Source organism: Gasterosteus aculeatus, chromosome 1, assembly GCF_964276395.1.
Source record: "Gasterosteus aculeatus chromosome 1, fGasAcu3.hap1.1, whole genome shotgun sequence".
In the NCBI taxonomy this organism is placed as follows: domain Eukaryota; kingdom Metazoa; phylum Chordata; class Actinopteri; order Perciformes; family Gasterosteidae; genus Gasterosteus; species Gasterosteus aculeatus.
The window spans coordinates 15,534,197-15,550,892 of NC_135688.1; the positions used below are offsets into that span (position 1 = coordinate 15,534,197).

Sequence of the window (16,696 nt, forward strand, 5' to 3'; positions counted from 1 at the left end):
ATGCAGCGTGTGCACGGGTATCCGTGTTTCCTACCCAGCTTGCCTTCATACCCTAGGGAGCGCTTACCAGGACCCTACCAGCGTGCAGTGACTGCTGAGTCATTGCACATCCTGCAGAGGCTGAACACCAAGGAGGCCGGCTCGACCTGCTGGGTTTGGGAGAGGGCTTCTTTTCTTTGGGTTTGCCTCAGTACAGTTTATCCAGATGTTGAGTCTCATGCCAACATCCCCCCGCCTGTTGTTGCCGGACTGTTATGTTTCAGTAAGCATGAGAATCTGCAGAGGTATTCATGTGTTTTATGACCTACGGAAAAAAGGAATGAGCCAAAGCCTACATAGTTCCTGCTGATAGAACAGTGCTTGTGTGACTGTCCCTGGTATATCAAGAAAAAGGAAATTAGTTTCAGCCGTGCGGTTAGTAATGTACTAATTTGGCTTTAACTTTCTTAATACTTCTGCAAGATCTGTTCTTTGCTGATTGTGGAAATATTCATATATATATGAGCAGTATATACATATATAAATATGTGCATGTAAATGCACATATTTATATATGTGGATTTATGTATATATAAGTGCTGGACAGGTTAACACGTTACATAACCACTGCTTTGTAAAGGGAATACTGCTGTTAAAGCACCTTAAAGTGTTACATACTTCATACTGTATTTATATGTATATTTCTCTTCATGATAGTATTATTCAGAGCAAAATTGTTTTTTTGTGTGGAAGAAGAAGTGTGGTTTATTTTATGCTAACAAATGGCAGATACAGTCAAGGACTTGCATGATATTACATTTTTTGTAATATTATTATTTTCAACATCGCTCATTAATCCTGGTTGCTCGAGGCGTTGCTTTAGGGCAAAGCCTCTATGACTTTGAGGAAGGTTTTGTTGCTGTTACTTCTACAACTCTAGTAGTAGTAGTCGTATTAGTGACAGTCGCGACATGACTTGACTAAGTGATGTAAAAAAAAAGTGGCATTTTTAGCAGCCCGGAGAACAGAATTAGCTTTTGCAAACATCATAACTAAAGTGTAGGTCCAAACAACGAGCAGGGGGGCAAGAATGGACCAGATCACCCATGCTGTAAAAGTACTGAATAAAATCTTAACCCTGATTCACAAATTCTCGTAGATATCCACAGGACTGATGTGAGGATGCTGTGATGGACTTGAGCTTTTAGTGCCAGTTGAATCTCTGGCTGCTGCACGTTGGAACAGCTTGCATGCCTTTTATGCCTAAACCAACTAAACTCCAAAAAACAGGCTTGTGGAAAAGATAATTGCTGTATTATTACAATAAATAGAACCAACTGCATATTTCTCTATTTTTATAAGCCTACAGCAGACTTAATGATAAGTATAAATATTCTGATTGTCCATACTGATCACATCGCTGTGTCTCTATCACTTTGAGGAAGTATTGGAACAAAACACCTTTGGAAATTCCGTCACCGGCTAATGATTTCAACAAGAAAAAAAGACTTGTAGATGAATGATGGTCGGCTCTGTTAATTCGATTCTGTTTCTTGTTCTGCATGATTAAGTAGGAGTCATCAATCAGCAGTTTTTACCTTCAAAGCGCTGTGGCTAATGTGCTAATGTGATCATGCTTTTAGCCGGTGCAGGAGCAGTATTCATCGATGTTGAGCTGTCAGATGAAAAGTCTCTTCATTCAGATTTGTCACGCACAGAGACACACGCACATCTCTTTGCGTTTCCATACAGATTTGTTTACATCTGTCAACATAAAAAATTCTGCCATCATTGCGGCTAAAAACCTTTGGCGGCTTTGGTCCAGCCACATATTTGTTATATTGAAGCAGCTGAATTAAGAGACCAGCTGAAGCCAAAGAATGAGCGGAAATGACAAGTACTCTTTCTGCCGTTTCACCTATCGGTGACCGCAACAGTGGACAAGCAAGTGATTTAGGTTGTGTTGCAGTTTGAGATGTTCATATTGATATTGAAGTGTTATCCAATACCTCTAAATAGCCAGTTTAAATGGGAATGTTGTCATGCTACAGTATGTGTTTTCAGAGTGTCAAGATGTTAATGACTTCTACTTTGTGTGGGGATTCCAAAGTCAAAACTGCTTCACAGTAATTCACTGACCAATCCGTTATTGAAAAACTCAACTAAAGCCACATGCCTCCGACATTGGGCCTGGCCTGAGAGTAGTCAAAATGCAATTCTCCTAAATAACTCTTATATCATACCAGCACTACCACAGTCCTGTTTGACTAATGAATGTTTTCTAGTTGGGATATTTTTGATCATAATTCACAGAGTAACAATAAAATGTCCCTCCTAGATAATTATTACTCTAGTGCTTTCCAAAGGTATCCACAGGACACAATGCAAATGAGAGCACCTCATAGTTTGCATACTGACGTACGGATGCTGGTGGCAACGCCCTCCTGAAACAAATAAGCAAATTGCTTTGATCCCTACTACACTCTTGAGATGTGTTTTATCTTTGAACTGATTCCCCGGAGCGTCCACAACGCATTGGAAGCCTGATGGCTTGAAGAGGAATCAGACCTCCAATTAGACGTTTCCTGTGTCAGAGCGCGGGATTCATTAGGGCATGTTTTACAGCTCTGTGGTTGGACCACAGAGCTGGAGTTTCCTATTGTGACTTTGGAGTATAAGTAGCATATTTATATATACACACACACATACAACAATGCATGTTTGCGTTTAAGGAATACACATTTGCATACTTTTGCAGGAGAGCAACATGGTAAAATAAAAGTTTTTTTGTTTAATATATTCATAAAATTGTAAACATCTCAATGACAGAAACAGAAATAGCATAAGAACAAAAAGTTTTCATTTTGCTATTTGTTAATATTTACTCTTTACATTCACATTGCTTTCCATTGTAAATTACTCCTGTTTTTAGTGTTACAGGGTGCTTTTAAAAAAAAAACAGAAATAGCTATTTATGGATATTAAAGTATGGCTTTTCTTTGACAGATATCTTTGTACTTGCAGTTTTAGAATAAGTGACATGGGTGTACAATTATACCATTTATGCAGTTACCCACAGTGAAGATTTTTTTCTTGTAAAACAAAGATATAATGGCTGTTGTTATTCTGATGCTTCATTACCTCTTGACATCTGCAATCCTCACACAAAGATCATTTGCTGCAGGGAACAATATTGGGATCTGTAATTCCATAACCACATTGAGCACAACATGGGAGCTCGTTCTGAAACGGTTACAGCAGCAGAACATCAGCCAAAATGAGCTTCAAAGAGCTCAATAGTGGTTCCCCAGCCCACAGTCGTGGTTATTTCCACCCTCACGAATTCTTGTGAAGTTTTTTTATTTGTTTACTTTTTCGGCAGAGTCTCCGCTCAGATCCTGGATTAGCAGAGATATTCTCCGGCTCATTTGCAAGCTAATTTGCTTGGTTTCAGAGGCCCTTGTGGACAGTTTTGGTCTGTTATCTGTGGACTCGCATACCCGCTCCGTGCCAGCGCCTCTGACAGTCTAAACCAACAGCACATCAGGGCCCATCTTACCGCCCGGGCTCAGGGGCCTCGCTGCAGCCCGAAGACAGACATGCAGCGGGATGAGCCCTCCTCCGCGGGGGATCATCCTTAGCCAGTCTTACGACTTCTCTCCCTCTCTTAGCAATATTAATTTATAATACAGCCATCTATCAAGCCATCAGGCTTCCAATGCGTTTTTTTCTGGAAATACCCTCCCTGCTTAGAATGGGATACCAATAGCGAGGCACTAATTTCATATTTTTGATCCAGTGTTGGTGCATAGGCTGACTATTTTGAACAGATTCAATATAATGACTAAACCACCACATTTTTATCATGTAAGTGGGAGAGAAACGGTTTTACTGATCTTCCACAACAAGAAATAGCATATTTTCACAAACCTAAAGTGTCAGCTATGGTGAAAGAACACCTCCACAAGTTGCACCTGTGACGTGTTGTGTGGTTGCGAAGATGTCCCCCCCCCCAGGAAGGTAAACGTATTTCTGATTTTAAAAGAAAAGAATAACATTGGTATCCGATCAATATTGGCCTCTGGCCTCACCACAGGAAGTCTAATTGGTCTCTTGATGCGAGTTAGTCGCACCATGAAATCTCATTTCCGCCCTCATACATTCAATTTAGCATATATTACAAAAAAAAAAAGGTTTATTGTTTTTTATCACATCTTAATAACCCTATTTCTTGTGTGCCAGTAAATAGTATCAAACGTCCAGCTCTGAACAAAGAATTATTCCTTTGTTCAGAGCTGAACAAAGAATTATCTCTAGTGAAAGCAATTAGCGGTTGCTGTTGAGGCCGAGGCGGCAGAGATCACACCGTGCCGCTGCACTGGTACGAGCTAGAAATAATTAAACCTCCACGCTGAGATTTACCTTATTATTGTGCACCTCTGATATAAGTCTCTGATTCAAACCAAGGTGAAGACATTTTGGTCTCACTTGGTTTACAAAAGATACATCATTAAAAACTGGCTCCGGTAGGTAAATGTTTGAACTTTTGTCTCTTACATTTTTTGGTGGTGGGGGTGATTCCTGTGTACATATTTTCATCATATTATTATTATATGTTACATTCATGTCCAGAGCGTTAAACCTGAACAACACCACACAGGCACATAGTATCCGAGATCATAATGTCAACCTGAAAACAAAGCACAGTTCTTTCCTCCAGTTTGAAAGCAGTGGCTTTGTGCAGAATGGGACGCCAACATATCGAATTCATTGCACTACGTGCTCTTGTTTTCATGTGATTCATTATTTATTACAGCATGAATCAAAGTTCTATCCCCGCAGTGTTTTCTCTTGGTTTACAACTTCAAGGGGGTGGGGCGGTAGTCGGGTGGGGGTAGTATTCAGTGCGCTGGTGCGAGCGTCACGTGACGCGGACACACACACGGACATATGCGCACACCTGGCGTAAACTGCCATGCGTGGGATTTCTTTTTTTTCAAGGGGAAGGGCGGGGGGGAGGTCATTTCAGTGGGCGTCGGGGAGCCCCCCCCCCCCTGTTATAATGGTGGGGAAACACTGCACCATGTGTAAGTGTGGGGGGAGTGCTGCCCACAATAGAGCTCTTTCATTTCGTGCCAATGGGTGGTTCAGGACAGACACAAGCAGTGGAGAGCAACCTGGGGCAGTTGTTTTTAAAACGTCAAGTTTACCAACTTAATTCAGAAAACAGACAATTAATCGACTTCAGTCATTCAGCAGCCTGATAATGCTATTTAAAAAAATCATGGATTGGTGGCATGACCTAATTAGGCTGGAGGATTTGGGCTCAAATTAAAAGGGTTGGGGTTAATTAATTTAATTAATACTGCAATCCCGATTACTAAGCACAGTTAGTAAGTGACAAAGTACATTTCATATTGACTTTTAAATTAAACAAATAGAGAATTGCATTCTCTTCTATGTTGTGCTATATTCCTGCTTATGATCACATTTTTGCATCAAAACAAGTGTTACAATATTGCTCTTCTTCATCTGCATTAAGTGAATTTAGGTTAAAATACAATTCATCACATGCTGCCAACTCCCTCAAAGTGAAGCTGAAACATCTGCATTGCCCTTTCGAGGCTAGCTGTTAGTTGAGAAGTATATTTAACAAACATGTCATCGTAATTCCTTTTGATTTCTTATGCAACCCTAGAGCCTAAAGAATAGGACTCGTGCTTTGTTGGTAGCTATTGTGAGGGTTTCCAAACATTTACCTTTTAGCGAAGCAAAAAGAACACCTCATTTTTTTCTTGTTATATGTTAAATAGGAAATAAATGTTTGGTTTTCTAAGAGATTCCCCTGATTCCCCTTAAGTCCCAGACTCTGCTGAAGTTTTTTATATTTTCATTGTGCTCAGTAGCCACACTTGTTATAGATGGCATTCTATTTTGATTTTATTATTTTGTGGGGAGGTACAGCATTGGAGAAAAGCAAAGCGGAAAGAGTCTCTTAACCTAATTCTACCTTTGAGTCTCTGCGTTGATACAATTTTGTAGTTTGGACTTTTCAAAGTCCAAATCCATAAAGCTTTAAAAAGTGAACCTTTATTTATACAGCGTGGTCCAGTCAGTTGTTGGCTGTTGCATCGCCTCATTCTGTACAAAGGGCAATAAAGCACAGGTATTACAATTAGAATTTATGAGTGCAAATGAAAAAATGAGAAAAGATGTATTGAAACATAAAAAGCGCATTCTACAACAACAGACCTTTTTTTATAGTTTATAAACAATTTCAATTCTGCAGTCTGTGCAAAAGGACATCGACCACCAAAGATGGCTAATGCAACCTAAACAAATTTACTTTCCAGATCCAAGTGTTATTTACACTGTCCAGGTGAGTTACTTCCATGAGCCACAGGCGCATTCAGATGAAAGTCACTACTTAACACGGACAACCGTTACGTCGAAACACGTGTTGCTATGAAAAGGTTGTGATTTTGTCTGAAAAAAGTTGCCCGCTGCCGAAAGACATATTCTGACAACTACTCATGGTTTTTCCTTCAACATTTGAAGCCTTCTAACTCGTGTGAATGTGTGGACATTTGCATGCATATGTTGTATGACTCTGTCCGTAGAAAGGTCTATACAAAGAGCCAATAAACAAAGGATTGGAAACGGGTCAGGCTTCATACGGCTGCTGCAGATCAATTAAAAATTGATCGCCTCAATCCTGAGCACGCATATCATCTCAGTACATCCAGAGTACGACACAATTCATATGCAAAAACAACCAAAACATCAATACAAATTCATGATTTGGACTGAATGAGGTAAAAAAGATCCAGACGGAGAGGTACGTTGTTTAACAGTGTTTTATCGTAGAGGTACGTCCAGCAATGGCAAAGTGAATATTTGAAATTGACTTTCTGAGTTGACAGAATATCAATGATAGTCTGAGTGTTCACATTGTTTCCCATCTTGCTTGTTGCTAGAAATCCTTCTACACCAGGAAATTTGTTTTAAATTGTCCACCTCAGTGGAAATAGGAAATGTTTACCTTTTCTGACCAAAGTCTCTAAAACTACATTCTGGAAAAGGTGAAAAGATTCTCTCTCCATATAGTCGTACTAGCCATGGCCGCTGTGCTGAATGCATACTTACTTCACAAATGTATCTCAGGAAAGAGAATTAAGAGGCGCATAGCAATACCAAATCAACATGCCTGTTTCTGCCCAAGTGGTGCAGCCACTACCTATGAGCACCTCTATCATGAACGCACCTTATTTGCCATGTTGCCAACTCCCAGTGGCTTTCGTTCCACCGTGCTATGATTTATACGAGCACTTAGAAAGGCAAACCTCTTGACAGCATGTATTTTACACAGCCCTTTGAACTGTCATACACTCATTGAGAGCTGCGAGGCACACACACAAATCAATCCTTTAACACTGACAAACTGTCCAAAATGAAAAACAGTTGGCTTTTATGTACGCTATCTGGAGAGCAAGAGAGGGGGCAATACTGTTTTCACAGAATATATGCTCTTTTAGCATTAAAAGCTATGGTGTTTGATCAAAACATAACCACATGTGCGTAGATCCAGCACAAGTGGCCTTATTAAGGCCTTAAAGTTTGAGAAATGTAAATTTGTTTTGAATTTTGCTTCAGCTCTTTGCTGCAGCTTGTCGGGAATGTAACAGTTTCTAATGGGTAGACTTTAGAATGGTATTAGGCCGGGCCCAGAGTGTGCTGAGGAATGACAGGACGGCCATGGTGTCATCTTTGTTCAGGAAGGCCCCCAGGCAAGCCACATGTAGCCCTAATGAGTCGCTTAAAATTTCAGGCTCCACTTGCTCTCAAACACCAAAAAGTAAAGTTTTGTTCCCCCCCCTCCCTCTGCCCCCATCCCCTGCCCTTTGCTATTCGTGGACCGTAAGAGGATTGTGGGGGTCATTATTTATTCATGCCATTGTGTTCATTCAGCAGCCTTTGTGTGTTATGGGAGAGGGAACAGAGCAGCTAGGGCAAGCAGAGTAAAAGCTGATAATTATCCACTATTAGCATTGTTTTTTTTTTTTTCACCCATGGTTTAAGTTGGCTTAGTTGATGATCACGCTACGATAAAGGTCCAGAATCACCCATTTAAAGCAGATTACCATTTGCACGTCTTTGAAGCCTGGAATCCTCTGCAGAGCGCTCGCCAGATGGGCGTGGCAATGATACGCTCCTTTTTTTTGCGCCGTGAGATAAGACACTCAGTCGTCATTTAAAACACTCGCGTTGGCCAGGAGATAAAAAACAGCCACAACACGCCTGCAGGATGTTGTTAACACCGAGAGGTGAGGAGATTGAAACCTTTACTTTTTTATCCCCGAACAAAGAAAGCCCCAGGGAGGCTTTAATGGGGCTGGATGGAGGAATTTGGCAGTCAGAGCTTGTCAGAACCAACATTGATTCTGGTGAAGTAGAGAGACGGCACTTTGAGCTCGGGTCTGGATGACTAAGAAGTCTTGCAAATGGAACAACTCAGTTCTTTAAGGACAGTTGGAAAACTTTGTCATCGTTGTTGTCGTGCATCAGCTAAACTCTCTCGACACGGTTCAGATGTCCTCTGCATTTATAATGTCCAAAGAGCATTTCTGAAGGGTAACACTTATAGCGCGAATGCTTGTGGAGTTTTCTCTGAAAGTGGCAGTGCAGCAGTAGTACGATCTCTCCTCAAGAAAAAAAAAAACTGCATTTCCGTTAGTTTAGGATTTTTCGATTTCACATTTCCAGCCTGATTCAATCTTCCGTTTGTCAGACAAAAGTCAAAACGGACGGCGTCTTTTGGCCGGATTGCAGGACACGCTCTCTCTCCGGCACAGAGGCAGACAGTGGACTGGATGGATGGGAAGGGCCGAAGCCAGGCAGACGGGGAGGCGGGAGATGATGACCGGGGGAAAGAGTCTGTGCTTATAATCACCCAGAGAAGAAATGTCATCTCTAGCCACAGCCACTCGGCCTTCCTATTCATCTTCCTTGGTGATGCTCTGGAAAGCCACTGGCATCCGTGCTCTGCTGGGTGCTAACGCATGTGTGATACTGCTTTTTTGAATAATCTTTGTTTGATATCTTCCTCTTCCTCCAGGCAGATGAACAGATAAGTGATGACATCTTTTAATGGGTGTAATTTGAAACGCAGTGATGGGTAGAGGTTTTATATGAAACCGTTAATGGCAAATGTGACACCTGCTTAGTTGATCTAAATCCCCCATTTCCAACTACCTCTGCAATCCAAACTGTTCTCTAGGCACCACAATAACTGTATTAATGAGTATTCACGCTTGTTTTCTGGATTTATTCTAACCACCCATTTCTAGTTTTGCATTCAATATCTCTTAGTTTTAAGTAATGGAAGCTGGGTTTAAAGTGCTGTAAGAAATGTTGTGGGTCAGCCTTAAATGGAATTGTGTCTTCTGCGGCGATGCTTCTGTACAACACACAAATATAATTTCCATTTTCTCAGTAATGGTATTTATGGGTATTTGCAATTTGTTTTCAACCTCATTATGCATTATGTTCCCTCTCCGTTATTATGCTATTGATTCCTAGCAGGTAAACAGCACTGTGAGAAAAACATTTTTCCGATGTTTGGTTCATAAAAGCCCATTTCAAACCTCCTATTTAGATGTTTCTAGCGTGTGTCTGTTTGTGGATCTCGGCTGTGTAGTTTAGTTAGTGGGTGTTTTGTGTAGGGAAGAGAACATAATATATAATAATACCATTGCTGGTATTATTTTGCTTTAATAAAAAGAGAAAAGTAAACATTTGGTAAAGATGACCCACGTGTTTGTCAAACAGCTCATCACTGCTTCGCTACATGGGGCAGGTGACTTTTTCAAGTAAGTCCCATTGAGCTTCACACTGTCTCATTTGTTTTGTTTTGATGAGATCAGCTATCAAGTCTCAATTTGATAAAAGGCCAGTTCTGCCTTGCAGCTGTGCAATGGAAAACAATTATTTCAATTTGAGAGTCCTAATAATGCATAAACTAGAATTACGCCATCTTGTTTGTTGCCTGGAGAGGTATTATAATTGTGCAATTATTACCTGAACACATGCACCTATAACTACCAATCAGTTTTCCCCAAAACATGCAAGTGACTTGTTTTATTATACATTATTTTATGAATCCAGCTCATGTTATAGCATCTGCATGACCTCAGTTGTTGATTACTTACCGTTTCAACAGTGTACTATATCCATCTGATAACACATGAGTCCTTGTGAATTCCATTGCTGAGATTAATCATATGTCCTCAAGTACTGCTCTGGAAAAAGTGTGAAAACTTGACCTCCACCCACATTTATGATATTATGATATATTCATATTAAATAGCAAAACATTTATTTTTCGAACCCTGAGGAGAACACTAGTTTAGCGTCCCTCACCGCACTTGTTTGGCCGAATTTCTCACTTATAAGCTTTAATATCTTGAACTGTTTTTGCATAGTTATCAAACGACAGGGAAAAACAAAAGGTAAAAAAATATAAAATTACATTACCATGTACAGTGCTGAATGGTTTTGACCAACTTCGATAGGGTACGTGCAAATCCGCTCATTGCAAGGGACCTACAAGTCTCTACAAGACTCACACAATGTACAATAGAGAGTAACCAGTCACTTTAATACCTGAATCATCAATGTTCTTCAAGGTACTAAATGTCCCCTACATTCAATATCACCTCATTGATTTGCAACATGGCCCAAAATGTCCTAATCGACCAAAATACAATATACTAAAGCCAGTCCGTCGCTCTGCAAGCCCATATTCACGCGCCTTTTATCGTGTTACGTTGCAAAAAAAACCCATCACTGAAGCCTGTGCCTGCTTCAGTGTCCATGACACACAGGCAGGACTAACACTGCCTTGCCACAGTCTTTGAAGTTCAATCCAAACCAAGAACAGAGATATAATAGGCCAGAGGGCACATTCAATCAGTCATGGAGGAGCTCAAACACCGGCAGTCCGTTAGAAACATTTAACTCAAGGGGGTATCGAACCTTCTTTCATGGGTTTAGCAGCTCCAAAGCCTTTGTATCATGCATCATCTCTCGTACAACTCCATTCCGACTAGTGTGAGTTTGTGCTGCACGGTGTAAACAGGGCCCCTGGAGCCGGGCAACAGGGGATGAAGTTGAAACACTGAAAACGGAATTGAAAGCCATTACATCCAATTAAAGTACCTCGTCGCACCTTGTAGGCAAATATAACTCAATTAGATGACCATTATTTGTATTAGGCTTGGCATAATTGGCTTGTTTCTAAAACCCAACTGTTTTCTTTTCCCCTCTAAAAGGACAGAAGGTTGCAATGCATCCTTAAGGCCTCGAAGCATGCTCAAACTACAGCATCAATTAGTCATTATGACTCAGCGTTCAAGTCGGAGCAGCACGGAAACTCAAGGCCCATTCTCACTGATTCATGATTATTACCTACCCTGTGCAAAATGTGTTTCGCCCAGACACTTACCTGAGGATCACAAGTAGGATTAACGTTAACAGGCGTGCATCCATACCAAGGTGTCCCAACGCCCCGGATGAATTTTGATTCCTTATCCCAGAATAAAAGAGCAGCAGATCACAGACGCGTGCGTGCCTCTCAGATGAAGCACCAGGTACCCGCCGCCTCCAGACGCCTCCAAAGAGAGTTAATCAACCGAAAAGGGAGGCCATCATCATACATGAAAGCTGTGGTTGCTGACAGATGCTGGAAAGAATCCGGCATTACTCTTTAGCGGGGCTTCCCTCTCATCACCCCCCATGATCTTTTTTTCTTTTCAACTGTGCAATTAAATGTCTGCTGATTGAAGAATGTATTATGAAAGACATGAAAAGGGGTTGTAAAGGCACACCTCCACCAGTGTGCCCGTGACCGTGGTCCAATTATACAGTCTGTGGACGGCGTGAAAATGTAGGGAATCGTGTCACCAGAATTACAACATGCTCTGCAAAATGCCACAGGTGGGGAAAAAAAACACAAGAGTTTCAGGATGAACCCTCTGACGCCATGTACTGTATGAAAAATAGAAGCGTTCATATTGCTAATAGTTAAGGAAAAATATAAAGAAATATTCTAATAACAGGCTGGCCTTCTGATGGCGGGTAACAGTAAGTACAATAATCAATAAGAGAAACAGGTGAATGACAAAAGCTTTAAACAATGTATACTAGAGCGAATCCCACTCCTGCCACATGGATGACAAAATGTGGGTCAATTACGCAACATTTCACAAAACCCTGTACAAATACTACCACAAAATAGTCCAAGTCAGTTTAGGAACACGCAGTATAAGAGATGTTTTTTTTTTTAGAATATAAAGATGAGTTTTACTTTGATGAAACATAAATGCTGTGTCTCGATTACGTAAATCCTAAATGCAGGCCGTCACGCTCTGTGGTAAAAAGGATTCAACACAATCTGCATTCTACACCAAGAGTAGCTGTGTGCTGTCGACACTCTGAGTCGCTCCTCCGCGTCCTCTATGCTTTGTGTGCCACACGGCATCAGTTGATGGTACAGGACAGCCGACGAGATGTTTGTTTTTTTCCGCCGGTGTTCATCTGCAAATATGCTGCATTTTTTTATAGATGCTGCCTGCAGCTGTAGTCCTTGAGCAAACAGATCATTTTTGTTGTCACATCTGCACATCTGCTTCACTCTCCTCAGCAGTGTGGGTGTGTGGTAACATTTAACAAGTTATTCATAGATTTTATGTACCAGTTATGTGTTTAAAGACAGCTTATATCTTTTTTTTTCATGTATTAAAAAATTCAGGGCTTGCCAGGTGAAAGATGCCACTTTCTACTCAATTTTACTTCATTTGACTACATTTTCTCTCCTAATTCTATTCTATATTTACCTCATTTAATTATTCACCCCCTTAAATAAAGGCATTCTCAAACATTAATGTCCATATGTCCATAGGCACAGTGATAATGATTGATTTGGCCTCTCTCTTATGCTGAAACGTATGAGGCTCATAGTTTCCAGTGCAGTACATTCCCTGCAGTAATGGTAGCAGTTAGGCCGGGTGCGTACATCTTAAACAACCGTGCCGATGTCTCCCGCTGCCTCCACTCGTTAGTCAACACCGGAAGACGCTCGCAGACATGCATACACAGATTGATTAACATAATGCAGTCTTTCCCTTGGGCGCTAGTGGGACTGTAGTGGGTGGACCTTAGACCCTCCTGCACCCAAATACATCAATCTGCTGCACTATGAGAGCAGAATTAAAAGAGCAAAATAAAATATTAATCAACTATATTAACTAGTATGTATTATTAAATAGCATATAGCCTAATTATTAAGCATGACAATTGTTGAAATTAGCCCCCCATTTACCAGCTGCAACGTTAATAGAAATAAAAACAATATTGAGTTTTATTTGTAACGCACTTTAAGGTGATAAAGACATTAAAACACAATATTCAATTGTTGAAATTCTAGCGTACCATGAATATAATATTTTAAATAGCATAATGAGTATACTTTTTAACCTAGGAATATAACTTTTGAAAAAGTATTTTGACCTTATCCTCAAGTTGGTAAATTGGTTGTATGGATGTCGAGGGCACATCATCCTACAATCACACAATCTGGCACTATTTCAGAAACACTTTGTGTGCCGAAACTCACAACTCTTCTCAAAGTTTTTGTGGAGAACAAAGAACACCTACTTGCTTTTTCACTGGAGCTGGTGGGGTTTAAAAAAGAAGTATTGATGCATTGATGTCCGCCCACGTTCGCATGTTGCTGTTCAGCTTCTGTCTCTCAGATCAGCACCACATACTGTTATCGTTTTTCCCTAGAAAATAAATGTCATTCTTTGAAACAGGGCTTTGATGGGGGGTTCAACCACTTTGGTTATGTGTTTTTAAACTTTGGAGCTGTACCACATTAAACCTATTTTTTTTGTAAAAAAAAACATGTAAAATGTAATAAAATGTAATGTTTTTCAATAAGTACATTTTTTTTACGGGAATATAAATACAATTACAGCTGGTTCATTATTTCACCTTTGTACACTGCATTTGGATAAGAACATCAGTTATATTCCAAGAATCTATTAAAAACAATTGGATAGACTAATTTCCTACCGTTTTAATTGGCCCGCTAATGAGTTAAATGCAGTGGGTGTCTCTGTTTGCAGTCAGGCCAAGCCAGGTAGTGATGGGCACCTTCTGAAGATGTCACGGACAAAGTCAATATAGCGCATGGTCCAGGGCCTCCGAAGCAAAGGTCCCCGCTTGCTGCAGTAATAAAGTGAGTGAAGGCAAAGGCAATCAGCTCTGGCAGCCAGCGAAACTTCTCTGTCCGTCTCAAGCTGTGCCTTCTCGGTGCAAGTGGCCCCGGCACCAACGGCACAAGCCAGCCTCAATTAAACCCGCTGCGACTGTATGGCGGCTGAGCAGGACTATTTTAACCTCATTCAGGTTTTTGACCGTTTCTTCTGGGACGACTTTAACCTTTTCTTGTCTCATTGATGAATTTCTGTCTTTCCGGGAAATGCTTTAATATTCAGACCAGGACCCTGTTGAGCTCATTTATGTCCTCTGTGCCGAGAACCCTGTTTTCTTGTCCCAGCAGCAGATACCACCTCAGTGAGCGGTGCTCTGTTCAGCAGTGTTGTTGTTGTGTCACACATTAAATGTGCTGTCTTGGATGTAACTGAGGGATTCCGGCCATGACTGTAATGATGCTGTTTTAGGCGTCCCTCCCCCTCCCCCCCCCGGTGTGTCATTGCTATATATTCAATACGACGGCGTCATGGTCATTATACCACACCGTGGCCACTGTGCCTCTGCACCCATTACCTGCAACCGGGCATCAGAGGACCGAGGGAGAAATGAGGTGTGCTGTGTGAAGTGTATGTGAAGCACAAACTGTGACTCTCTGGGGCGGCGGGCATTGGCATGCTTGTGTGGGGTATGATATGTTAATATCACTAATTGTTTCCTAATTAGATGTGAGTCACTGAGTTGTATTTTAATACTCATCGGGGATCATTAGAGCGCAAGAGAGGAAACCTATCTCTCCTGATGGACGGCGGTACACTCAGCAGGAATTTCGACATCACGACCGGGCGAGCTGTTGGCAAGGCGGGTAAACGGATGGCTTTCTTCACTGCAGTCATGTTACTTAAGTACTCCATTTTCAGCGTGGCGCGGAACTGCATCAAAAGTTAATCACACATTAATAGGAGCTCCGTGGAGATTTAACATGTCATGACAGCATGGGGAATGGAACCAGTAAGCCCTGAGAGACGAAGAAGTGTGATGTTTGGATGTAGGAATATGGGTTGCATATTGGAATATAATAATGCTCTATATATAGTTACCTGTGTAAATGGTTCATATTCTTCTATTTTTAGGTCAATGGTCACTCTGATTCCTGTTGTATTACTGTGAAGTGGGAAAGCAAAGATGGACACAGAGTGCAGAATAAATAGGAAAGATTGGTTCAGGTTGGATGCATATCTTGGCTGGGGTTCCACAGGAGGGGGCAATAACAACCCCATCACATGTCATTAATGTTTCATATGAATATCAAATGCATGTTATTCTGCTGCTGTCATTTTCTAGTTTTGTAGACACCGTTACTGAAACATATTTTTTTCTTTCTTTAAAAAAAAAAAAGCCACTCAAACTGCTAACCCGGTCTTGCTCTCCTCGTTTGCATCTAACATCCCAAAAGGGTGTCTAGTATCTCAAAGTTATTTTCACTGTGTGAATTGTTCTTTCAAGCAAGGCTGAGTCGGCGTAGACAAAGTCAACTGTGTCTCTGTTTGTTTTTGAAGTGAAAGAGTTAAGTCTTTCCTATGAGTGAGTGTGCGTGTGTGTGTGTGTGTGTGTGTGTGTGTGTGCGTGTGTGCGTTCTGTGATGCTGCCTGTGTTTGGGTGTGTTTCATACCCCCCCATGTGTTGTCTCTGTTTGTGGTCCACAGGTCCTCCGCTGCATTGTTCATCCGCCTCCACCTCCCCTGTTGAGCAGCTCCCATACCCTCCCCATTCCATTACAGCCAATGAGAGCCAGGGAGGGTTGCTAGGTAACTGTGCGGCTCAGCCAGCCCAGGACTCTGACTCTGAGGATGAGTTTGGCCCCAATTCATTCTTAGTTAAAACTGGCTCAGGGAACCTGTATGCTCCTGCCACTGCAACAGCTGATGGTGAGTTGTGTTTTCAAACTACTGATGCTTTCTGGAGGTTAGCCTTCCTCTGCTCCTGGACATGTTGTGTTAAAGGTCATGCAGATAGCTGTGGGCAAGAGTATGTTGCGATCCTTTTTGTTCTTTTTCTTTTTTCCAGCACCATGAGAGATTTGAAACTTTGAGTCGATACGTAGCCTCGGGAAAAGAACAGAACTCTGTGAAGCGAGGTCTGCAAAGTTCAGAGGCTCACTCAAAGAGATGGACAATTTTGCTGCAGTAGGAGATATTTGTCACCGATGTTTCTTTTCAGTTTTACCGCGTGATCGTGGGAGAAACCATCCACATGTCCTCTATAGGATATTCATCCTCCCACCTTATGAAGAAAGTAAGAAAGGAATGAAGAGTTTCTTCAGACCAGGTGCAGGTCCCTGCTTAATTGTCACATATCGCTGCAAAGACTTGACTCTTTTGAAGTCATATTAGAAGCGGCTATACTCCACAACAAGCCTACTGTACTGTATTGATAGCATCTT

The 16,696-nt window shown here is 41.3% G+C and overlaps 1 protein-coding gene across 13 annotated transcripts in view; it reads left to right on the top strand.

Annotated features, from left to right (window-relative positions):
- tenm4 (teneurin transmembrane protein 4) overlaps window positions 1–16,696 on the top strand; it is a 132,912-nt gene that overhangs the window by 34,170 nt on the left and 82,046 nt on the right. For 10 of the 13 annotated variants that reach the window (XM_078103815.1, XM_078103818.1, XM_040175348.2 and 7 more), the window contains exon 4: window positions 15,960–16,181. The exons of the other annotated variants lie outside the window; for them this stretch is intronic. In XM_078103815.1, coding sequence (XP_077959941.1) covers window positions 15,960–16,181 — 222 coding nt within the window. The remainder of the gene's footprint in view (window positions 1–15,959; window positions 16,182–16,696) is intronic. 13 annotated transcript variants of the gene reach the window in all.